The 25661-nt window shown below is 42.5% G+C and overlaps 1 protein-coding gene across 2 annotated transcripts in view; it reads right to left on the bottom strand.

The window, feature by feature from the left end:
* Positions 1-373: 373 nt before the first annotated feature.
* SYNPR (synaptoporin) overlaps positions 374-25661 on the bottom strand; it is a 167345-nt gene continuing 142057 nt past the window's right edge. For both annotated transcript variants that reach the window (XM_056861461.1, XM_056861469.1), the window contains 4 exons: positions 25474-25598; positions 14239-14437; positions 4267-4458; positions 374-1648 (listed from right to left, as the gene is read on the bottom strand). In XM_056861461.1, the coding sequence (XP_056717439.1) occupies positions 1361-1648; positions 4267-4458; positions 14239-14437; positions 25474-25598 (804 nt within the window). In that variant the 3' untranslated portion in view covers positions 374-1360. The remainder of the gene's footprint in view (positions 1649-4266; positions 4459-14238; positions 14438-25473; positions 25599-25661) is intronic.

Raw genomic sequence — 25661 nt, 5'->3', positions numbered from 1 at the left:
GGAATGCTCTCTGATAAGCAGTAGTTGAATGGAAACCGCAGTTCTGGGAAGTATTGCAGGCAATGGGCAACTGGCATAAACTGTAAACTAGCTAGGCCCCTGGTATATTTTGCCAGGAAACTGGCCCTCTCTTTTTGATGGTTGAGATCGTACATTTGACACTCTCCTACTTACTGATAGCACCAAATCCAGTACTCATCCTAATGACTGGACTGAATAGTCGTTGAGCAATTTTGAAACAGCATGGAGAGAAACACATTCTGTCATCACTGTTGGCAATATAGGAAATTCTGTTATTTTGTAGTGTTCAGCAACAGCTCGACAGCACACAACTGTGTTGTGTGTTGTGCCTATCAATCAATGTGGTGTTTCCCCCCCCACATGGTTTCGCTTACTGATATCTGCACCTCCATTACCCTAGTTAAATAAATACCTCTGTAAACATGTAAACACAGTTACTTGGTCCTTATATTACACAGCTCACGTTCAAAGAGTCACAAAACATCAATAGAAATATGGATTTGTAGAAGGAATACTGAGTTTGATGAAACAGAAAATAATCCATCCGTTTACAGCATATATATTTCTGAATGCCTTTTTGAGGAAAATCATTTTAATTATATGCGGCACTCAGAGTTTGACCCAGTTCTGCAAAGTATATAAAACAGGCATACATACATTCTCTAAAACATATTGAACAAACCAATTAGGAGATGTTGTTATTGAAAGATTCCATGTATACAGCCCATAATATTCTGTTGGTGTAAAAATTCTGCTGCTTCATGCACTAGGACATGCTGCTAATTAATGAAGTTTAATAAGATCTTCAATAACATTTTTTAAAATAATTTTTAAAAAACCAAATAGGAGGAACTACCAGTAATACACAGGCAATGCTGAAAACCTAGGAGTTACGGTGCATGCATTGTGATATATAGAGAAATCTTCTGAAATCATATGAAAACATATTTTGCCCTTCACTGTAATGCAAAAAAACAAACTCAAATGCAGATTTCATTGTGTTATGCATATCACAGACTATAGACTCAAGACTACAAAATGCCTCTACCGTACAATACAAAACAACTGTAAAGTTATCTATACAGTACATACAACAATAATTTACTCCAATCCACCACCTGTGATGAATATGTCATCCATCACCTACTCACAAGGAGAAAATGCATCGTATATAAACAGACACGAACCAAAACCATCTTCCCTGATTGGCCACATAGATCTTTGATTTACATTAAACTCTCTGCCACGCTTATCTAAGAGTTTCAAAAATCTGCTGCCACTGTGAATCGACGTTCTACATATAATACTCAAGGTAAGGACTCTCAGAACTTTGCCAGTGCTAAATCTGATTAGCAAACGAAGTTGGGCCACTCTGGCTAAAGCTTTGTTGCTGGCCAAATTCACCCACTTGGCCATAGTTGGTTTGTTGGCCAAAACTGCCTCCCTGCTGGTTATACCCACCACTTGGCCCATAGCTATCTTGGTTGTAGCCACCTTGGTTATAGCTGCTGGATTGCTTCTCCATGGTGTCTTGAGGGTACCTTGTGCCCGAAGAATGCCAACCAGTCTCCTTAAAAACAAACCAAATATTTCCTGCCCAGAGAATAAAGTTCAAGAAGCCAAAGACCTAAACAAGAAGCAAAGCAGGGTGTTAGGGTTCTGATGGGATTTCAATATCTAGCTGCTAGATTGTTTCAGAACACATGAACACATGAGGCTGCCTTACACCCTTGGTCCATCAAAGTCAGTATTCTCTACTCAGACTGGCAGCGGCTCTCCGGGGTCTCAGGCAGAGGTCTTTCACATCACCTACTTGCCTAGTCTCTTTAACTGGAGATGCCGGGGATTGAACATGGTACTTTCTGCATGCCAAGCAGATGCTCTACCAATGAGCTATGGCCCTGAGGCTATAGGAGTAATTTGGAAAACTAGAAGGGGTAACTATGCTACAGTGCAATCTAAGCAAACGTACACATAAGAAGATAAGAAAGGCCATGCTGGGTCAGACCAAGGTCCATCAAGTCTAGCAGTCTGTTCTCACAGTGGCCAACCAGGTGCCTCTAGGAAGCCCACAAACAAGACAACTGCAGCAGCATTGTCCTGCCTGTGTTCCAAAGCACCTAATATAATAAGTAGGCTCCTCTGATCCTGGAGAGAATAGGTATGCACCATGACTCCAGTCTAAGGCTACTGAAATCAACTGGAGTAATTCTGCATAGGGTTGCATGGTTAATCTAGTGCAGTAAAAAAAAAATGTGCGACACCTTAAAGACTACCAGTTTTTTAAAAAAAATTCTAGCGCAAGCTTTTGTGAACTAGGGCTCATTTTGTTAAATGCATGTAGTGGGTCCTCACTAGGCTCACTGTACATACAAAGTGATGAAGGAATAAAAGTGTCTACAGGAGAGTCAAAGGGCCATGAAATGCAGGAAATAAAGGATGAGATATAATTATGTAAAATTCAAATGTAGTCAGGAAAACACCGAGACCATTCATGGCAGACTCCAGCATAAAACAGCTCAAGTAGAATTCATCAAGAGATTTGATATAAGCTTCCAAGGATTTCTCGGGATTCCTTAGCCATTACCAATGTTGACTAACATAGCAAAACTAGGGAGATTGCCAAATACTGCTATTGTGAGTGGAATCTGTACTTTTCTTGATTGCATTTGAATTTTACATAATCTCACCCTGCATTTCATGGCCACTTGACCCTGCTATTTCCAATTTTTATTTCATAACCTCACACACATAAGACACACATTTCAGCCTAGTTCTTAAATCTTTTGAAGTGGGACCCACTTCTATGCTTATTCTACAGTTGGGGCAGGCATGCACTGGAATTCTGCATAACTTTCCCCCTTCCCAGCAGGAAAAAAAAGAATCTTAGATTAGTCAGACGTATTGGGCAAGAAGAAGGAGTAAAAGGTCACATTCACTCTAGGCCTCCTATTTACTCCCTGGGGTGGGAAATTATCAGCCCCAAGCCCCATTTTCCTGCCCCTGAGGAACTGAGTAGGAGGAAAAATGGCCTCCACATAGTGATGCTCTAGGAATCTTTCCTAGTCTCTAAGGTAAAGACCATAGAAACAAGGGAAAGCAGCCTAGACCATCACCCGGAAGTAACATCACACCCTCCCCAAACTCTACTGTTCCCAGTACTGCTCTCCAAATCTCCTGGCATTTGCCAAGGCAGTGTTAGGGACCCTCATAAAACCCCTCCCCCTATGTAGCTGAACCTCAGGGAATGTTAGGCAGACTATCAGAGTGCCTCCTTGTGGGGCAACCCACTACAAATTTGCTATCGAGCTTCCAAGAGCCTACTCTCCTGATGTTGCAGCCCACTGGAGAAATAGTTGTGACCACTCTCCTATGCACAACTGATGAAGTGGGCCGTAGTCCACAAAAGCTTGTGCTAGAATAAAAACTTGATGGTTTCTGAAATTCTACAAGACTCCTGCTTAGAATCTGTCAAGGCTGCTTCTACCTTGATCCTGTGCTTTGACTGGGGAATGGCTTTGTTCATCAAAGAGCTATTGGCAGAGGATATGAGTAGGGTTGCCAACCTCCAGGTGGTGGCTGGTGATCTCCTGCTATTACAACTGATCTCCAGGTGACAGAGATCAGTTCCCCTGGAGAAAATGGCCACTTTGGCAATTGGACTCTATGGCATTGAAGACCCTCCCCTCTCTAAACCCCGCCTTCCTCAGGCTCTACTCCACAAATATCCAGGTATTTCCCAAGCCGGAGCTGGCAACCCTCGCTATGAGCCACCAACTTAACTTTTCCATATTGTGCTGCTACTAAAAGTACTTTTAAGGTAAAGGACACATAACACTCACCTCAAAACAAATTATACATAAAGCCAATAATATCATATGCCCAAAGACACAGGTATATAAGGAATCTCTTTGCTCCAAATTCAAGACCATCTAATTACCAAATTATTCTGCAAACACTCTGGGCCATTTTAATAAATGCATCTTGATGGTCAAATGCAACCAGAAGACTGATTTGTTTTGAATCATCCTGTAAGAAAAGCTTGTCACTTAAATTGGGCAGGTACTTTGACTATAATCTGTTGCTTCTATAATGTTCTTAATGACCAACACAAAGAGCTGTGTTCAGTAATGAACTTCATGATGGACACCAGCGGTTTGGCAGGGGATGACTTCTTGACAATCCTAGAAAATGCCCTTGTTCTTTACATATTTTATTTTTTCTTTTGACGAATGAGATACTTACAACTGAAGTGTTCAGACTTGACATAACAGGGCTGCGCACCGGCATGCACTTGTTGGACTGCTGCTTGCAGGCTGACATCAGTAAGAGCACTTCATCTGGGTCAGTCGCAACCTTCACATCAGAGAGTCCTTTGGCCCAAGCAGAGGAACCCACTAGCCACATGAATGAAAACACGACTGTCACGATGAAGTCCTACAAAAAGCCAGATCAAACACTGAAGTTAGGTGTCTAGTATGCAGGCAAAACAAGAAAGTTTTTTTCAGAAGGAGGGAAACCAACAATAGCCAGGTCATGTGGCCAGAACGACTTGTGGTCAGGGCTGATGAGAGCCACCCTATGGCCCTGGACAACAATTCCACCTGCACCCCCCATATGACCCTCAACAAAATCAAATATTGTGACTATGCATGTATAATAATAAAAGAATCCACATGTCCATCTGGCTGACATACAAAGAAAGGGAAGGTTGTCCTGGTGAGGGGTTGTGGCTCAGTGGTAGAGCATCTGCTTGGCATGCAGAAGGTCCCAGGTTCAATCCTTGGCATCTCCAGTTAAAGGAACCAGGCGAGTAGGTGATGTGAAAGGCCTCTGCCTGAGTGGTAGAGAATCTGCTTGGCATGCAGAAGGTCCCAGGTTCAATCCCCGGTATCTCCAGTTAAAGGAATCAGGTAAGTAAGGTGATGTCAAAAACCTCAGTCTGAGTAGGCAATACTGACTTTGATGGACCAAGGGTATAACTCAGTATAAGGCAACTTCATGGGTTCGACCAGGATCTGAGTGACTGTGAGAAGTACCCTGGTTTCAGAAACTAACCACAGTTAAAATAAACCGTGGTTTTTGTGTTATGTCCCAACTGAGCAGATACATATTCTGAATAGGTAGTGTTCTAGTTTGTATCACATTCCTCCTCGTTCTTAGAGTACATACTTGAAGATTCAGGGTTGGTAACACATTCAAGCCTGATTCACACATTCATGTTTTGTGTGGCACAGCCATCATGTCGCAGTTTTTGCCCATTATTGTTTTGCATGCCAGCCCTTTCTTCTGAAGATGTTTCCGCATACTGAGGGCTGGTGTGTTCCATATCTCGGAGATCAAGACAAAACAAATGTTCTCTGGAACAATGGAAGGAAAGAAAAACCCCAGGTCTCAGCACACGGGGCTGAATTCCAAAGAAAGGCTAATGTGGAAATGATGGGCATGGAAACGACAGGAAAACATTGCCCAAGGTACGTAGGTGCTCTAACTTTTTATTAGTGCTGACCTCCCTGCAGTGCCCTTGGAGTTTGTGTTTTAAAACCAAGGAGCTAATCACAAGCATGTAAACATTAAAGTACTTCGTGGCAGGGTAGAAATCCTAGCCCCGAGGCTCCTCACTGAGGCCTCCACATCAAAGGAAATAATTGCATACATAAAGCTTCAACCATAAAGGAATAAAAAAGTAAGTTATAGACGTATGCCTAATATGCAAAACATCCAGGGAAGAAACACCAGCAAAAGGGGAGATTTACAACACAGAGTTGATTTTGATGGGCTAGAGGAACTTTGCATAAGACTGGCACAAAACCATGGCTGAATATAACCACGGTTGAAACGATTGTTTGAAATTAGGTCACTCCACTAACAGAGCCAGTGTGGGGTAATGGTTAGAAAGCCAGACTAGGATCTCAGAGACCCAGGTTCAAATCCCCACTCTGCAATGGAAGACGAAGAAGAGGAAGAGTTGGTTTTTATATGCTGACTTTCGCTACCTTTTAAGGAAGAATCAAACCGGCTTACAATCACCTTCCCTTCCCCTCCCCACAACAGACACCCTGTGAGCTAGGTGGGGCTGAGAGAGCTCTAAGAGAGCTGTGATTAGTCCAAGGCCACCCAGCTGGCCTCATGTGTAGGAGTGGGGAAACGAATCCAGTTCACCAGATTAGCATCCGCCACTCATGTGGAGGAGTGGGGAATCAAACCTGGTTCTCCAGATCAGAGCCCACTGATCCAAACCACTGTTCTTAACCCACTACGCCATGTTGGGTCATCTTGGTGACACACACAGCCTAACCTACCTCACAGGGTTGTTGTGAGGATAAAATGAAGTAAGCTTCTTTGTGATCCCCTCGGGAAGAAAGTCTGGGTAAAAAAGAAGTAAATAAATAAATGACTATAGTAACTTAGGGTACAAGAAGCCAAGATCTGAACCTATGATTGGAATTCACTTATTGTGTTTATTGTGTTTCTGTCTTAATTACGTTTTTCTTCATTATGTTTTTATCTGATATCTGAATGCAGACATCCTTGCTTAATCCTTCTTTAATCATAGCTTGTTCTCTGGCAATGCCCTCTGAAGCTACAGAAAGAAGGCAATGAAAGCCAGAATTTGTCAAGGCAAACGAGGACATCTTTCTGTGGAGTGAAAGTCCACAGTAGGGGACTAACAACAACAACAAAAATAAACCCATGGCTTCATGTTATGTCTCAGCTGAGTCTATTACTATTACCAATCACTGTTCTTAATTGAGATACATTTAGATACTTTTGCACGGAAATGTTGCAGACTGTTCCTCTTGCTGTTTGTTGCCTTTTGACCACACTGTTCACTATTTATGCATATATCTTACAATCTATAAATCTAATAGCCAAATGTGGGCCAATCTGCGAATATCTACACCTGTGGATTGGACCCACACTGACAGAAAGGAGATTTTCCTCCAAACTTGGGGGACCCTCTCCTCAGGTGTGCAGAAAAATTTGAGCCTCCTGCTCTGTTTCAGATGTTTTATTGTAATACACTTTGTAGTAAGGTGGTGTAGAAGTATTATAAATAATTAAAATGTGGGCTTCACAGTTCCTAGTTACAATTTACTGTGGAATCCTTGCAAGCGCAACTGGATACAAACAGAATTCCCAGCCAGACTGGTGAGGTGGTGCAGTGGTTAAGAGCGGTGGTTTGGAGCAATGGACTCTAATCTGGAGAATTGGGTTTGATTCCCCACTCCTCCACATGAGTGGCAGACGCTAATCTGAGAGAGTCGGCATATAAAAACCAACTCTTCTTCTTTTGAAATGAACAAAATTAAGCAATGAGTGCTTTGCTGATCAATATAGGAAAACAGTATTGTTTGATTCATTCTTAAGTGATCTGGAGTTTGGGAGGGGGTGAGCAGTCAGGAAGCTTTGCTTGCCGATGACACCAGTTTATTCAGGATGGGGGGGAAGCTCTCTCAGACTGGTGTAGTGGTGCAGTGGTTAAGAGCGGTGGTTTGGAGCAATGGACTCTAATCTGGAGAATTGGGTTTGATTCCCCACTCCTCCACATGAGTGGCAGACGCTAATCTGGTAAACTGGATTTGTTTCCCCACTCCTACACACAAAGCTAGTTGGGTGACCTTGGGCTACTCACAGCTCTCTTAGAGCTCTCTCAGCCCCACCTACCTCACAGGGTGTCTGTTGTGGGGAGGGGAAGGGAAGGTGATTGTAAGCCGGTTTGATTCTTCCTTAAGTGGTAGAGAAAGTCGGCATATAAAAAAACCAACTCTTCTTCTATTTCTGGTTTCTCTCATTTGGCTCTTCCCTGAGACCACATGAGAAAATAAGGTTGATTTATACAGAATGTTAAGGCTGTTCCAATTAATTCACTGAGTGTAGATGAAGAAAATGCCTCCTTTACAACTACTGTATGGTTTAATGCTATTGCTTATTTTCTACTTGTAAACCGGCTGAGGCTTCATGGAGCAGAGCTAAATGGTTGAAAATAGATTCTGTCGCAACTGCTGCTGATCCCGATTCTCTTTCCTAAAAATGGCAGAGTCACAACAGTGTGAGGGTGGGACCTATCAGATCAGATGTAGCCCATGACTTGGAAATTAGATTTCCACAGAAGAGCGGGAGGCAGTGTGCAGAGGGATCAAGGGCGCCAACATAATGAATGCTGCCTGTTGAATATTCAGACATGCTTGTGAGATCAGAGAACCCTATTAGAATTAAGTACATACAACACATGCAGTCACAAACAAAAAAAGTACACAAAAGATGGCTGCTGTAGGGCTTACATAAACCAGCGTGGTGTAGTGGTTAAGAGCAGTGGTTTGGAGTGGTGTGCTCTAATCTGGAGAAGGGGGTTTGATGCCCCACTCCTCCACAATGAGTGGCAGACGACAATCTGGTGAACCGGGTTGTTTCCCCACTCCTCCACATGAAACCAACTGGGGGACCTTGGGCTAGTCACACTCTCTCAGCCTCACCTAGCTCACAGGGTATCTGTTGTGGGGAGGGGAAGGGAAGGTGATTGTAAGCCGGAGTGATTCCAGCAGGCAGAATGTGAGCCAAACCAATGGGTGTTTGTTAGGGGCCTGGAGATCTCCTAATATTACATCTGATCTCCAGACAACCAAGAACAGTTCCCCTGGAGAAAATGGCTGCTTTGGAGGGCATTATATATACTCTATGGCATTATATTCTGCTGAGTTCCTTCTCCTCCTCAAACCCCACCTTCCTGAGGCTCCACCCCCAAAATCTCCAGGTATTTCCTAACCCAAAGCTGGCAAACCTACCAACAAACCTCTTATGGAAAAAGGGATTACAACCCACACAGGTACATAAGTGCCGTTGAATTGCAGCCAGTTTATGGCAACCTCAGCAAGAGGCTCTCAAGACAAGTGATTAAGAAGAGGAGGTTTGCCATTGCCTTCTTCTGCATAGCCTTTCTTGGTGGTCTCCCATCCAAGTACTGACTCTGCTGAGCTTTCGGGATCTGACAATATTGAGCTATACCATGCCGCCTTCCCTCCCATTAGACCTGTAAATTCCATAAACAAATTAGTCCAACTTCTCCACATCGATATTCTGCCAGTGTCATCTTTAACTTTTTTTGACCTTTTTAGGCATCTTGTTTTTGTGCTGGAGCATACACTTTTTATTATAACAAAATGCATGAGGTTTTGTTTCTCGAAGAAGTTTCACATAAATCTATATGCCTGTCATTTAAGTTTAATACTTCTTGTCCCTATGCCCAGTTGTTTCATGCCCAATGGTACTCTTCTTCTTTCCCAGACTATTTGAAATATTCAAGCCCTGACAACATATTCTGCCACCCCTTAATTGTCTGTGCTAAGCAGATGCCGATCCTGCAACTGCAAATCCCCCCCCCCCCATGGATCAGTTCAGTGTTAGAACAACTGTTGATCTGCAGGGAAATGGAGGCATCTGCAGATTCAAAGGTGGCACAAAATCCTTACCATCATCAAACATTTATTGAGCACCACCATTTCTAGTTGCTGTACATTCACGCTGTATTACTTAAGGGAAATAAAGCATTTTTCATTAGAAAATATTGAATCCCATTTAAAAACTGCCTCTTGCATGACAAAAATCAATCTGCAATAAAAATAAAGTTTTTTTTAAAGGCTCAGGAACCATACCTTGAAATGTCCATGAATAATTGATAATGTGCCATCATTAGAATTGCTTTGGATCTTATATTTTTAATTACTCAAATGCTATAGGGTTGTTTTGTTTGTTTTTGTTACTTCAGGGAAATGTCCCTGCATTAATACTACATTACGTGTTACAGCAGCCCCAATAGCACATTTTAAAGCTGTTTGTTTTACAAAGTCTTTGTAGTTTTTCACAATGGAATAGACAATGACTACTGCTTTCCTGAAAAAAGATTTTCCCGCGTGCCTTGAAATGCACACACGAGTTTGCATCCACCAGCCTTTTGAATTTCCAATCAGCATCCCCCATTCACCGGCCATTCCTCAGTAGGCAGGAGTGCTTCTGGGAATGACAAAAATCAATGATTGAACACCTGATTCAGCAAGGCAAGTCACAGCTCCAGGTAATTTTCAGAGTGACGTGTGATTAAAATGCCCCCAGCACACTGATCTCCCTGTGCATTTTTCTGAACCATAACTTAAGTGCAAACAAATAAGGCAAGAGTCCTGTCTAGATTACATTTGAACACACTCCCACATCTAGCCTCAAAAGCCCTAACTTTACTTTTATATGTGGAGGATGCTATTCTCTTGTCTTGCACTAGGGTTGCCAGGTCCCTCTTCGCCACCAGCGGGAGGTTTTGGGGGCGGAGCCTGAGAAGGGCGGGGTATGGGGAGGGAAGAGACTTCGATGCCAGAGAGTCCAATTGCCAAAGCAGCCATTTTCTCCAGGCGAACTGATCTCTATTGGCTGGGGAGGTAGTTGTGAACTTGTGAATTTCCTGCATTCTGCAGGAGGTTGGACTTGATGGCCCTGGTGGTCCCTTCCAACTCTATGATTCTATGATTCTATGAGATCAGTTGTAATAGCGGGAGATCTCCAGCTAGTACCTGGAGGTTCAATATAATGTACAACTGTAGGCTCAATTAATATCAAACAATATCAAATGTATTCAAAACAACAAGCCACAAACAAGGACTATGCAAACAAACAACGGTGCTGAACAGTAATAGTGTACTATATACAATATTGACAAAAAATAGTCACCACCAGATAAGTCCATCAAGCTATCCAGCTTATAGGTACTTGTATTGTCCGTAGACTCAAAGTTGAGCACCCGGCTTCTTCGGTTTCTTGAAATTCCTTTAAAAGGGTAATGCCAAATGTCTGGCGGGGACCACAACTGAATCAAGGTGTTCAGAACCGGATCAGGAGGAGGATCCCAGATCCGTTGATAGTCTGAGGAGATGGCTGCATTCAGGAAGGACTGGTGATTTTTGTGTTTATAATCTCTTACTTAGCTCTCTGGAGCATAAGCCTTGGAAAACTAACTTAGCTCTCTTGAGCATAAGCATTGGAAAACTCGCTGAAGTATACTGGGTGACTAGAGAAACAATTTGAGGTATGTTTACATTGTTGTAGTTAAAATAATTGTTTAGCTTGGGTTAGATTAAATTTTAATAAATTGTATAACTTATAGATAATGTTTAAAGTATTATATAGGACTGTATTTGCATTTTCTTATATACTTCAGGCTGATGAAGCCTTAGGTGAAACGCAATGAATACCATGGATCTGCTTTCCTTCTCCTGATCCGGACAATACAAGTACCTATAAGCTGGATAGCTTGATGGACTTATCTGGTGGTGACTATTCTTTGTAAATATTGTATATAGTACACTATTATTGTTCAGCACTGTTGTTTGTTTGCATAGTCCTCGTCTGTGGCTTGTTGTTTTGAATACATTTGATATTGTTTGATATTAATTGAGCCTACTGTTGTACATTATATTGAACTATTTCAGCACAACTAGGAGTAATATTGTTTGGGTAGTACCTGGAGGTTGGCAACCCTATCTCGCACTCAGGTGGGCCTGAAAAGACTATTATGCTAGTTATCAAAATATTGTAAAAACAGAGGAAATCAGGATCAACTATTCAAATCCAAAGTTATGGTATTTTCAAAAGCCAAGATATTCACTCCTATAACCTGGAGAATTGACGATACTCAATTGGAACAAGTCGCTAGCTTTCCATATCTGGGCGTGATTTTTAATACTAACCTTACTGTGAAACACCATTTTAAATTTACAACAAAGAAAATTAAACCTTCGGTGGCAGCAGTTGAGCATTTTTTCTTTTATAAAGGAGGAAAACTTATCCCAGGGGGACTGCAAGTGTTTAATATGAAAATCACTCCACATTGGAACACAGACAGAATGGAGCAGGGCCGTGGAAGCAGATGCAAATTGGAAAATTGCCTTCACATCAACAAGTCACCCTGGGCAACTGGGGGCCCTGCTTTTTCATCACCACCCCTTCACCAGAGGCTCCATGGGATGTTATTGACCGTTTTACCTCTGTCCCATGAAAAGCTTCAGCTACCCATATCCAAACATTAAGCCTCTGTTAAAAGGGCAAGGTTGTTTTTCTCCAGGCCAGTTGGCAGCCCTAAGGAAAACAGCAGTGATCTGCTCCTATCCTCTTTAGCCCAAGATGATAGGTTGAGGAGGGGGGAGACAAGCAATATGCTCCCGCCCCCAAATGAGAGTTTGGGCTGAAAATAGGACCAGACCCCGCCCCCTTCCTGACAGGCTGTGCTGCAGTAGAACAGGAGTGAACACATGAACACACGAAGCTGCCGTATACTGAATTAGACCCTCGGTCCATCAAAGTCTGTATGTGTACTCAGACCAGCAGCGGCTCTCCAAGGTCTCAGGTGGAGGTCTTTCACACCACCTACTTGTTGTTCCCTTTAACTGGAGATACTGGGGATTGAAGCTGGGACCTTCTGCATGCCACGCAGATGCTCTACCACCGAGCCATGCCTCCTCCCCTAGAAGCAGAGTGCTTCTGCTTCTATTCTCTGCAGTTCAAGCTCTCAGCCTGGGTTAGGGATGCCAGCCTCCAAGTGGGACTTGGGGAATCCCCCAAATCACAGATCAACTCCAGACTACAAAGATCCGTTGCCCTGGAGAAAATGGATGCTTTGGAGGGTCGATTCCATGGCATTGTGCCCCACTGAGGTCCTTGCCCTCCCCAGGTTCCATCCCCAAATCTCCAGGAGTTTCCCAACCTGGATCTAGTAACTCTACCCCACATCCCCCACCAAGGGGGACCTGGCAGCCCTAGTTTGTGGTGGGGTGGAGGAAAGCAGATTGCTTCTCCACTCCTCTAGCTGTCAGCTTGGGCTGCAGAGAAGGGAAGCAGCACTAGCTATTAATCCCTTTTTGTCAGTTTGGGGTGGAGGAAAAAAAATGATTCTTTCACCTCCACCTGAAACTGATGTAGGGGCTGCAAAGAATAAGGACCATAGGCCCACATTCTTTGCAGCCCAAGTCAAGAGAACACCCAAACTGCTTGAGCTACAGAGAACCAGAGCAGTCTGCTGTTTCAGTCTGCAACTGAAACTGCAATTTGGGGTGGAGGAGAAAAGAAGCCAGTTGCTCCTCTTCTCCCCACCCCAAGCTCTTCGTGTTGCTGACAGGCAGCATTTGATCTCCAACACAGCCATAACTGAGGGGGGGGGAGGATGGCAGCCACCACCCCTGAGGCATGCTGAGAGGGCGGATGAACTGCCTCTCCTACCTGGCCCGCTCCTCCTGTAGGAGAGGCAGTTCTGCTGCCCTTTCTGCATGCCAGAGGGGTGGTGACTAGCCTCCTCACACACACACACACACACACACACACACACACACACACACACACACACACACAGCTACCGCCCTGATCTCGACCTCTAAACTTCCCTCTGGGTCACTGCAAGGCAGGGATTCAGCAACAAATTTGGGAAGCAGTTTCTGTGCAGCAGCTGTTTGAGTTGTTCATTAGGAGATGAACAGATTGGGTGATCAGCTCTCCTGCGTTCGGGGCAGATGAACACAGTATGTGTGGTTGTTGAAAATGTTCACCATGAAATTTGTGGAATGCCTAAGTATGTCTCCTACCTCTTTCGGTCCTTCTGATCCCCCTTTCAGATCACTGTAGCTTTTATCATGCTATTCCTTGTACTTGGGAAGCGAGTCTCTATTTCTTTCCTCCTCACACCCATCTTCGCTGACAAAGTCTCTGAATGTTCCTAGTTGGATTTTGCATGTCCATTCGTAGCCTGCTAGTACTCTTATCACATCTCCTCTTGGCTTCTCATCTGGTCCTGTCTGATAAATTTTGATTTTACAACATCTGTGCATGAATTCTGATATTTCCATGGCCTTTGTTGTGCTTATCACCACTATTAATGCTCCATAAATATGTGCATTGCTTGGTTTAAATCAGCAACTGCAGAAGTAGTCTCACAGAAAGGCATGTGCTGAAGGATAGTGTGGCTTTAACAAATACAAAGTCCCTTCCATCCTCTGTGATTCTCTTTGCTCTACTCAATTTCGATGATTTGGGGGTGTGCATTTCCACAAATCCTCATGTGACAGAAAATCTTGCTGTATCACCCACAATGTATGATCAAATTAACCCAATGGAGAATGTTCAAAGAGAAAGACTAAATAAATAGAATCAATGAAGTTTGTCAGTGTTGATTTAACACACACTTACAATCAAAGGGCCCCGGTTGTTTTCACGGTATTTGTTCTGGAAGAAGATGTACACCACCGTGGCTGCCAAGGAGTACAGGAAGGCAAAGACAGCAATCGTGACAAAGAACTCTGCAGAAGAAGAGAAGTCTCCTATGAGGGAAAGTTTTTCTCGCCGTTTGCCTTCGCAGGTGGGAGCATCGAAATTCACCTGGTACAACCTAAAATCCAAAGTGAGAAGCAGATCAGAAAATACTTTCCTTCTTTACAAAACAATCCTGTCATTCAAAATTGTGGTTATGCTCCCCGTTTCCTCCATTTGCATGTGGGGTTACACCAGCATGCTATTGTGCTTCTATCTCAGTGAAGTTCTTTGACCATACTTATCTTGTGGCCTCTTGTTCAGGAGACACTGCTAGCTGCTGCTAAAGAAGGAAGGGTTGTTGAGCTGATAAAGAGCAAATTCATGTTGTATGTGTGTGTGCAGTCAAAATCTGAGACAGAGAGGATCCTCTTGGGTTACTCTGCCTTTGCATCTTCAGTTGGGGGAGTGGATGGTCCGGGTCAGTTTGTGTGCTGGGGTGAAGAACCTCAAAGGTTCTGAGTGTATTTGGAGGCCAGAGAGGTGTTGTCCCATACTGCACATGAACACATGAACACATGAAGCTGCCTTATACTGAATCAGACCCTTGGTCCATTAAAGACCCTTGGTCCATTGTCTACTCAGACCGGCAGTGGCTCTCCAGGGTCTTAGGCAGAGGTCTTTCACATCACCCCCTTGCCTAGTCCCTTTAACTGGAGTTGCTGGGGATTGAACCTGGGACCTTCTGCATGCCAAGCAGATGCTCTATCACTGAGCCATGGCTCCTCCCGATATTGCTGGGTTTTTGCGAGATATTGCTGGGTTTTTATATCGTGGTTGGGACAGCTATGATTATTCAGTGTCTGAGAATGTACCAGGGCTGGGTAGTAGGCAGGCAGAGGGAATTTGTTTTTCACACTGGCGCCAGGGTAGACATGGGCTGAGAAGGCTTAGTATGTTGACTAACTGAACTCCTAAGGACACTTCCCTGGGAGTCAGCCCCAGTGAGTAGACTTGACTAGGCTTCTGAGTAGATCTGTTTAGGAACTAACAAAAAGGGAACAACAGCAACAAAAAAAACACAACCTTAACTAGAAAAGAACCAAAAAGTTGAGCTGAACATTATAACAAAATACTGATTTTATTTATTATGCATTGTACAATAATTAAAAACACTGGGCCTTAATTGTACAGGCCGATCAATTAAAAGGATATATAAAATAGTTGCTCATTTTCCAACATAGTTGATGATAAAAAAAATCTATGTAAATGACCAATAAATAACCCAGACGCATTTCGGCCTATGTGGCCTTCTTCCGTGGTCATATAAACATTTACATATTTTAGAAACCCATTCAGAAATACATATATAAATAAAGTGCTGTATATAGAAGTGATAACCTTCTATATTGTATGGCCCATTATCACTTGTAAAACATGGAATTTTCACCAATTAAATTGGCTCACACAGAGGTCTTATAATGTATTTCCAATGTTGTATATCATCAATCAATGATAAAACATATTGGCTTCGGATCACTCTCTTAGTCCCATACCTCCTTCAGCATCTATCCAACACTGCCAGTTGTTATCCTAAGCAGTTTGTATGCGGGCACCCTTAATCTGGCTATGGCTAAGTACTTATGCAAGGGGGGGGGGAAAGCATAGTAAAATCATCTCTAATTATCAAAGACGCCACTCAGTGAATACTATAACCTCATTTTGAACCTAAGGAGCACCTATATCTCTATTATGTGATATCAAAATATTATCTGCACTCTTAAAAGACACTGTTCTTGTGGCAATTTAATATTGAGTGAACGAAGGGCTTTGAATCTTGCCCATATTGCTGAAATCTCTTTCCTAACCCCCTTATCGAAGCCTGAAGTGGAACTCCTGCCTCTCAAACCATGAAATGTGTTTTGAAATTGGTATTATATGGATTAGTTTTAAAGCTATTTTTAAGGAGATGTTTTATTACGTGTACATTGGAGGGGGGAAATAAAATAATGATGTTTATAGTAGAGAAACGAATTAAGCTCTCTTAGAAGATAAATGTGCTGGCAGGACCCATCTTCTTTTTTAACTATTGCAAAGTGCTTAACAGAAACCACAGAAACCTACATTACCTCATCGCATGCAGCTGAAGTTGCCAACTCTGGCTTGATAAATTCCCAAAGCTTTGGGGACTGTGCCTGGGGAGGGGGAGGAAGCTGGGGATATACCATTGTAAGCTGCCATTTCCTCCAGGGGAACTGATCTCTGTGGCCTGGAGATCACTTCTAATTCTGGGAGAATTCCAGGACACACCTGGAGGATGGCAACTCCAAGATGACTTCTTAACCTTGGCCTATCATGGTCAGTATTGTTCACTTTGACTGGCAGTAGCTCTCCAGGTTCTCAGGCAGAGGTCTTTCACATCATCTATCTGATCCTTTTAACTGGAGACACCAGGGATTGAACCGAGGACCTTCTGCACGCAAAGCAGATCCTCTGCTGTTGTGCCAGGGCCCATCCCACAACAGAAAGATCCTAACTTCAGCAAAAACAAAATATCCATATAGAAAATCTGACTTTGCTAAATGCATCAGAACAAAAGAGTCATGTACTAAAAACCAAATGAAAAGGGCAAGTAAGGACTGACTTCCACAATGGTATGGAAAGAGCACCACATGGCAGAAAGGGAACCATGTAACATGACTCAAAGTTGGCTATAGAATTTGTACAGAACAGAGTTGTTAATGCTAGTCATCTGGAGAATCAATGATGGGGCTTGTTTCATGGAAAAGTGAAGATGTTTTGCGCTATGGGCTGATGTTCATGGCATGTACAGTCAACTTTTGACACTGATAAGCAGAGTTTAATGTTTTGTTGCTTCTGCAAAACCAATCTGGCCATGGATGAAAGAGGGACAAAATAAACATGTATGCATATCATAGGAAGAAATGTTTCTGTCAACCCTCTGATAAATTATTGCTTTTATCCATTCTTACATGGAAGCATGTCCCATTGAAATCAACAGGATTTAGTTCTGAGTAGAACTACATATGTCTTTTCTTATCCCAACCGGACATCATCAGATGGCCATTACAGAAATCCAATAGATTACATAATCGGAAGCAGAAGATGGAGAAGATATGTTCTCTCTGCTAATACAAGACCAGTAGCTGATCATTGTACAGGTTGAGTATCCCTTTTCCAGAAATCCGACATCCAAAATCCAACACTTTTCAGGATCCACAAAGAGTAATAAAATGGCAGGTGTGCAGGCCAGTTGTACCACCAGCAGGTTCCCCAAAATTATTAAAAATATTGTATAAAATTACCTTCAAGCTATGTGTATAAGGTATATATATAACACAAATGAACAAATGGCCATCTAACCTCCTCTTAAAAACCTCCAGGGAAGGAGAGCTTACCACCTCCTGAGGAAGCCTGTTCCATTGAGGAACCGCTCTGCTAGAAAATTTTTCCTAATGTCTAGACGGAAACTCTTTTGATTTAATTTCAACCCGTTGGTTCTGGTCCGACCTTCTGGGGCAGCAGAAAACAACTCGACCCTTCCCTCTCCTCTCCCCCCTTGTGTGAAAACTGGCAGATGGGGCTGAGGCTGAGAAGCCATAACAAGGACAGCCTGCCTGCTCCTGACAAATAAAGGTAACAAGCAGAACAGGAAAACTGAGGGGCTTTCAAGTGTAAGGAACTTTTCTCAGTAACAGAACACTTTCTTCAGAGGAAACTGAAACAGATGGTTGCTGTGAAATCTTTGTCAAAGTCTGACAGCAGTGAAGTGGAGTGAAATTTCAGGGTCCTGATGTTGCACCAAAATTGAGCTCTTAATCGCCGCATCCTCCATCATCATTACCTGACAGCCTTTGAGTCTGAAATTTCGAGATGGTTTGTGGCTCATGACTCTTCCTTTCTGGCCCTCTCTTTTCCCAGAAAGAAAACCCTTCAACACACAGATTGACAGGAGTGGGACTGTAATTTGGCAGTATTCATCGCAATGATGATCTATTCTTTACAGTTTCTTGTTTTCTCATTGCCACTCTTGGGATCTTAACATCAGGTATTCGGTTCTTCCGAGCAGGTTTTTTTCCAGCAGCGTTAGCAAAGACAGACTCCCCTTGATTGGTACATATTAAAACTATTTGTCCTTTCAAAAAAATTAAAAAGCCCTCATCATTAGAAGGGCAAATATGAATTGACTGAAATGAATCTGAATGCATTTTTAAAATGTCATTCTGTACAGGCTCCCCTGTTATTAGGAATGATTAAATGATTAAATCTGTATTCATTGTGGGGGGGGGGGAATGGCAAGCCCACCTGGAGAATTACCCATTGGATGAGTTGACTCAATGCCTTTTTAAAAAGGAGGGGGACCATTGACAGTGCAATCCTAAATGAAGTTACACCTTTCTAAACCTATTAACTTTAGTTGATTTAGAAGTTTTCTGCTTAGGAAAACTTTTGCAGGCTGAGGAAAAAAATAATTATTAGATGGGTTTGAACTATGTTGCTGAAATTTTTGTGGTTTTATTCTGTGATGGATAGCTGGAATCATAACTAGGTTGCTAATTACAATTAAAAAAAATCAGCAGTAGAAGAGTATTATCTAAGACCAGTAGCACCTTAGGGACTAACAAGATTTTCAAATTATAAGCTTTTGAGAGTTAAAGCTTCCTTTGTCAGATACAAAGAAATGGTCTTGAGCACTAATAATATAAGCAGAGGCTCCATTTCTTTCTCAATAGCAATAGCTGGTTCCAGCATACAGGCACCCAGTATTTAGGGATTTTAAAAAGGTTTTCATGATTGGGAATTTTTAAAAAGTATGGGTATCTTGGGGCATTTAAGAAATGAACTGTGGATAACTGATAACTTCCAGGGTAGTGATCAAATGGCAAACCATTTTTGCAGTGGTCTTTGAAAAGCTGCAAGTTCTGTCAATTTTTTGAGCTAGAAGGAACCATCAATCAGAAATGTCGATTGAATAATCATTTACATACTCTATCCATCAGGGTTGTGAATGCAGGACTAAATGAAAGTCTGCTAAACAATGGACAAATGTATTTTAAATAGCACATCCCAGAGCCAATGTTACAAAAGATTGATTTCTTCCATTTGACAAAAAAAAAAAAAAAAAAAACCACAATGGAAATGATCTTTTAGAAGAAAAAGAAGTAAGGAAGGGCACTTTTTCTAATGCAGAGGTAGGCAATTTGTTCATTGTTGAGAACCTCACGGGAAATTCCATCACATTTCTGAAGTTCTTTTTTTGCATTCTTGAGAGTTTAATTTGTCCTCATTACAGCACCATGAAGTTGGCTAGGCTTTTAAATTTACAGCTATTGGCAGACATTTGTGCATGGGTAGAGTGACCCTTCTCATGCTCAAAATGCATTCACAGCTCTGCAAAAACCTAGTAAAAGCCCATTTTTTCTAGGATATTTACTTTACATATATGTACAGCCTTGGACAATAATCAGTTAAATTAGAGTACTTGGATTAAGCTGGTATATACCCAGTCATTATGAGTGTAGAAGAAGATGAAGAAGAAGAGTTGGTTTTTATATGCCGACTTTCTCTACCATTTAAGGAAGAATCAAACTAGCTTCCAATCACCTTCCCTTCCTTTCCCCACAACAGACACCCTGTGAGGTAGGTAGAGCTGAGAGGGTGTGACTAGCCCAAGGTCACCCAGCTGGCCTCATGTGTAGGAGTGGGGAAACAAATCTAGTTCACCAAATTAGCCCCCGCTGTTCATGTGTAGGAGTGGGGAATCAAACCCGGTTCTCCAGATCAGATCCCACCCATCCAAACCACCGCTCTTAACCTCTACACCACACTGTATTCTTGAGGGTAACACTAGGAGAATATTAATTCATTATTGCATTCATGCTACTGGGCTTTCTCGTGTCCTCCATGCTACATCGAATTGAAACAAGTAGATGACATCATACAAGGATCTGGAGTGAGGAGTCATCACTATGCAGATAGCAACTAACTCTATTTGTCTTTTGCATATAATCTGGGGGAGGATATCTCGGACAGGGGCTAAGCATAGGTGACAGGTGGGATAAGGGGTTAATAAACTGAAGATCTGTAATAAATATGTGGCTGCAGCATGCGCAAATATCTTAGGCACCTTCTTTCCAATAATTCCATAACACAGAGATCAGCATTTAACTGAAGCCACAGTCAACCACTGTAGATTTTTTTTTTGCCTTCCTAACCAAGATTCTTGAGCCTTAGGCTTGTTTTCCCTTTATTAGGTCACATTAAATATGAAAGGGGAATTGAGCTGTTCAAAATGTCACAATGAGAGCTCAGTGTGCCCAGAAGGAAAACTTCTCCCGAATTCCGCTCAGCAGGGCACGGCATTAACCTCTCCGCTCATTTCATTTCCAGTGTGAACTGGGACAATTTAAAGAGGAAACACGAGAGATGCCTGCTTAGGCAAATCTATTTACAAAAGACCCCAAATTATAGAGAGGAATAGGCACTGCCGGGACCAGGATGTGACAATGAATCGTGGAAGATGATCATAAGAGCGTTGACCTATTCCTCGCTGTCCATCCTGGCGGGACAGTTTTTATAATTAGAAAGCCGAGCTTTAGATCTCCAACTGTACCGATGCATTATTGAACACGGATGCAGAGTGCTGAGTAGACTGAACCCAGAGGACAAAATTTAGGAACATATGAGGAGTGTGTGCCCAGTGACAGGAAAAAAGACTTGCATCACCATCTATAAATAGATGTTTTGCTAGCACAACAGACCCGAATCAGGTTCTAGTGTCTCGTGCTGGGCACAGCCCAGAGTTCTGATCTCAGTGGAGTTCACTGGAAGGTCTTGATCTGGCAAGCCAACTTCTCGCAGCTTGTTTCCCTTCTCTAACAATAGACGAAGAAGAAGCGAGCTTCTTAGAAGATTCCTATGGGGACGCACAAGACACCAAAGGACAAGCACAGGAATCCAATGCTTGGGATGGCAGTGAAGGCTGTACTCCATGTTTTCCCTCCACCCTGCAGCTGTCTTCCTGTGTGTGTGTGTGTGTGTGTAAAGTGCCATCAAGTCGCAGCAGACTTATGGCAACCCCTTTTGGGGTTTTCATGGCAAGAGACTAACAGAGGTGGTTTGCCAGTGCCTTCCTCTGCACAACAACCCTGGTATTCCTTGGTGGTCTCCCATCCACTGTGGCTCAGTGGTAGAGCATCTGTTTGGCACACAGAAGGTCCCAGGTTCAATCCCTGGCATCACCAGTAAGGATCAGGTAATAGATGATGAGAAGCCCCATGGCGCAGAGTGGTAAGCTGCAGTACTGCAGTCAAAAGCTCTGCTCACGACCTGAGTTCAATCCTGACGGAAGTCGGTTTCAGGTAGCCGGCTCAAGGTTGACTCAGCCTTCCATCCTTTTTATTTTACCCTCCAGTCCTGAGTCGAGTACATCTACTAAAAATATTCAAAGCTAGAAGTAAGTCACTGTCTTAATGGCCATGTAGTGGTTAAGAGCCACACTATACATTGCATTTTGTCACTTTTTCTGAGAGAGGGTGCTTTCATACATGCCGAATAATGCACTTTCAATCCTCTTTCAGTGCACTTTGCAGATGGATTTTACTGTGTGAAATGGCAAAATCCACTTAAAAGGATCGTTAAAGTGCATTGAAAGTGGATTGAAAGTGCATTATTCGGCATGTGTGAAATAGCTGAGAGAGAGAGAGAGAGAGAGAGAGAGAGAGAGAGAGAGAGAGAGAGAGAGAGAGAGAGAGAGAGAGAGAGAGAGAGCAAACACTTTGGAACAGTTCTGCAGGGGGAGGAAGGGCTTCTTCCCCCTCCCCAGCAGTATTTTTTTTACATGAAAACCACTCATGGTTAGTTATTTTGTTGATTTTGCTGCACCACATGAAGAATCTGTGCACATTGTCTGAAATTTGTCTGAAATCTGTCTGAAATTTGGCAGTGTGGGTGTCATCGAGGAATACTACAGTCACCCTGAGGTTTTTTTTTCTGATTTGGGTGGGAAAATATTAAGGTACAGACTCGAGAAAAGGGGGGACTTCCATTGAAACCACTAGGAAATAATAATGAAGCAGGCTTCCATGGCAGATTCAAACCTGGGTTTCCTGGATCTTAGTCTGACACTCTCAACACCACACAACACTACTATTGTCTTAATAAATGATACATATACAATAGACAAACATGGCTACCCTTTTGGAATTCTGAAAAAAAAATGAATTTTTATTCTTAGGATATACCGACTGGTGTGGGTTATGTTTTCTCCTTGCTGGTATTAGTGGAAGCAATTCTCCGCTATGTTTTCAACACCATTTTGAGACCAACTATCTGTTGTCGATATTACTTGTTTGCTACTTGTCAATGAACATTCTTCAAGTACTTGAAGGGCTGTCATGTAGAGGAGGGTGCCGAGTTGTTTTCTGTTGCCCCAGAAGGTCGGACCAGAACCAGCGGGTTGAAATTAAATCAAAAGAGTTTCTGTCTAGACATTAGGAAGAATTTTCTAACAGTTAGAGCGGTTCCTCAATGGAACAGGCTTCCTTGGGAGGTGGTAAGCTCTCCTTCCCTGGAGGTTTTTAAGAAGAGGTTAGATGACCATCTGTCAGCAATGCTGATTCCATGACCTTAAGCAGATGAGGAGAGGGAGGGCATCTTGGCCATCTTCTGGGCATGGAGTAGGGGTCACTGGGGGTGTGGAGGGGGGAGGTAGTTGTGAATGTCCTGCATTGTGCAGGAAGTTGGTCTAGATGACCCTGGTGGTCCCTTCCAGCTTTATGATTCTATGATTCTCTTAAGGAACAATACAGTTTTAAAAGTGAGGCCACAGATGGGCATTCTTATCAAAGCAAAACACTGCATGAAGGTACTGCTAGTGGCAGATATATTGCGACTTTTTTGAGTGATCTTTTATTGACACTTCTCATAACTTATATTTTTGGAATGATTTCTATTAAAGAATTCCCCCCCAGCATGGTTTCTCCTATAAGGAATGTTCATGAAATGTGAGTGTTTGGAAGGGAATCAAATTATAAATTTATATAACTCAATTTTCTGAAACTGCTTCATGAATACTAAGATGAATACGGAGAGAGAGAGAGAGAAGAACTTTGCAGAACAGCAACATTAGCAAAAATCTTGTGCTTGTAATAAAGGGCAGCACTAGTCTGCAGAATATAAGTATGCCATTAATATGGCTGAAATTAACAAGAATTTAGGAGTTTTGCCAGCTGCTCAGATCCATTTAAGGAAGATCATTGCTATCAATAAATGCATCAAAGGGATTTGTAAGAAAAACAGCAAATTATGATGGACAGAAATAGCCATTTTACAAATAGATGGTGGTATCTTCTTTTAAAATAGTCCTCTTAAATTTTTTTGGGAATAAAGCATTTATAGACATCTATGAATTCTACTTTTAGATGCCAGGATTTTTAAAAAAGACGCATCCACATGACATTTTATTAGGAGGGGAGAAGACAGTCGTCCACACCTTTCTCTCAGCCTTTCTCTGAATATGTTATTAACAGCAGATTAGTTTACATTTCATTGTTAATGGTGCTGCTTGCCCCACACCCTTATTTCCATGGATGTTTATCAAACAAGACAACAGAGTGGAGTTCAGCGCCTACCAAAATGGACCAGATGCTTGAATCAGTTGCCCAGGATCTTTTATAGGACATGGTATCTCAACATTACCCTTCCCTCTGAATTTCTCAAAATATTCATCTTTAATAAAGTAATTTTAGTTTGATGATGGACAGATATTTAAGTGGGGTGGGGGGAAGTTTAGCAAAGATTCTCTGTTCTGAAAACAAATGCCTTGGATATAGCAAATATGCAACAACTAATTCCATCACACACACTTCAGGATGCATGCTTTCATTCACAGATTACAAGTAAAAGCCTTCTATAATTTACAGAGTTGAATGTTTTTCTGTGTAATTCTCTGTGGTCTTTGCATTCTACAGCAAAGTTCTGGGTTCTCCTTGGACTTTACCAGCTTCCTTGGACACCTAGATCTCTTTCACCTCAGGTGCCAGAGAATGAAGTTTCATTGGCATGGGGAAAATCATCCTTGTATGGTCCCTCTACCCAGGATACCTTAGTTTTGGGTTTTTTTATATATGCTATCTTGAAAGCTTCCAAATGTCTATTGTGTGGTGGTGTTTCAGTTATGGTCCTTGTGCATGATGGAAAGGTCATATGGGGTAATTTGAAATGAAAGTACCAACTAGCCATTGAAAGAGATCATGTGAGTTAGCTCCTAATCCTCCTCCTGGAGGGAAGGTTTTTTTAAAAAGCTGTAGAAAGAAACACAGTTGGCCTCATAAAATGGTATCACCTAATTCTTTACCATGGGAATAAGGTCAACAAATGGTTGTGATGACCAAGTGCAAACAGATGGATTTGATCCTGCAGAAATTATGGATTGTGGATTTAAAACATTTCTGTGAGTGGAGCAAGACTTTCTCACTTCCCCCCTTCTGCTTAGGGGTGTGCAAAAAAAAAAAATCTGATAAAATTTGGGTTCAAGTTTATTGGCCCCGATTTTTTCCGGGAAACCCGAAATAAGCTGAATTCCCATACCGGTAAATATAGGAATTCGGTTTATTCTCGGGTTTCCCGAAAAAATTCAGTCCTGGGGAGCATTTTTTGAGGTAGAGCTCCCAAATATGCAGGGTAGCTTGTAGGGACTCCCCTTGCAAGAACCCCAAAGTTTGGTGAAGATTGGGTCGGGGGGTCCGAAGTTATGGGGAAGAAGTCGCCCCTCCTGCCTCCATAGACATGCATTGGAAGGTAAGAGTCAGATTCTCTGTTCCTTCGCGAGTCGCTAATGCTTGTCAATGGAGAGGGAAGGGGTGACCTCTCCAGAGCCCATAACTCCAGACTGCCTGACCCAATCTTCACCAAATTTTGGGGTTCGTACAAGGAGAGTCCCTGAAAACTACCCTGAAAATTGGGGACCTCTACCCCCCAAAATGCCCCCACAGGAGCTTTGCAAAAATCCCCATTGGTTACTATTATGAGAACTTTCCAATCAGCCGACTCATTACAAAGATACAATCCAACAGGTCAATGGTGCTTTGACCAGTGCTTCCAGGGATACCTTATACCTTTGTGTGCATCTGGTAAAGAGCTTCAAGAGATTACCTGAATGGATAGGCAAAGGCGATGTCAATGCTGAGGTCGCTGTCTGACTTGTTTATACAGTCCACGCGGAGCCGTAGTCCTCCAGAATAGCCACCACATGTTGCAAATGCAAAGATTGCAAAAAGCTGAGGAAAAGACAAACATTTATCATTTTAGTTGATCCACTATTGGCATTTTGGCATATGCAG

The sequence above is a fragment of the Euleptes europaea genome, chromosome 1 (genome assembly GCF_029931775.1).
Source record: "Euleptes europaea isolate rEulEur1 chromosome 1, rEulEur1.hap1, whole genome shotgun sequence".
Taxonomy (NCBI): Eukaryota; Metazoa; Chordata; class Lepidosauria; order Squamata; family Sphaerodactylidae; genus Euleptes; species Euleptes europaea.
This window is presented reverse-complemented; position numbering and strand designations above follow the sequence as displayed.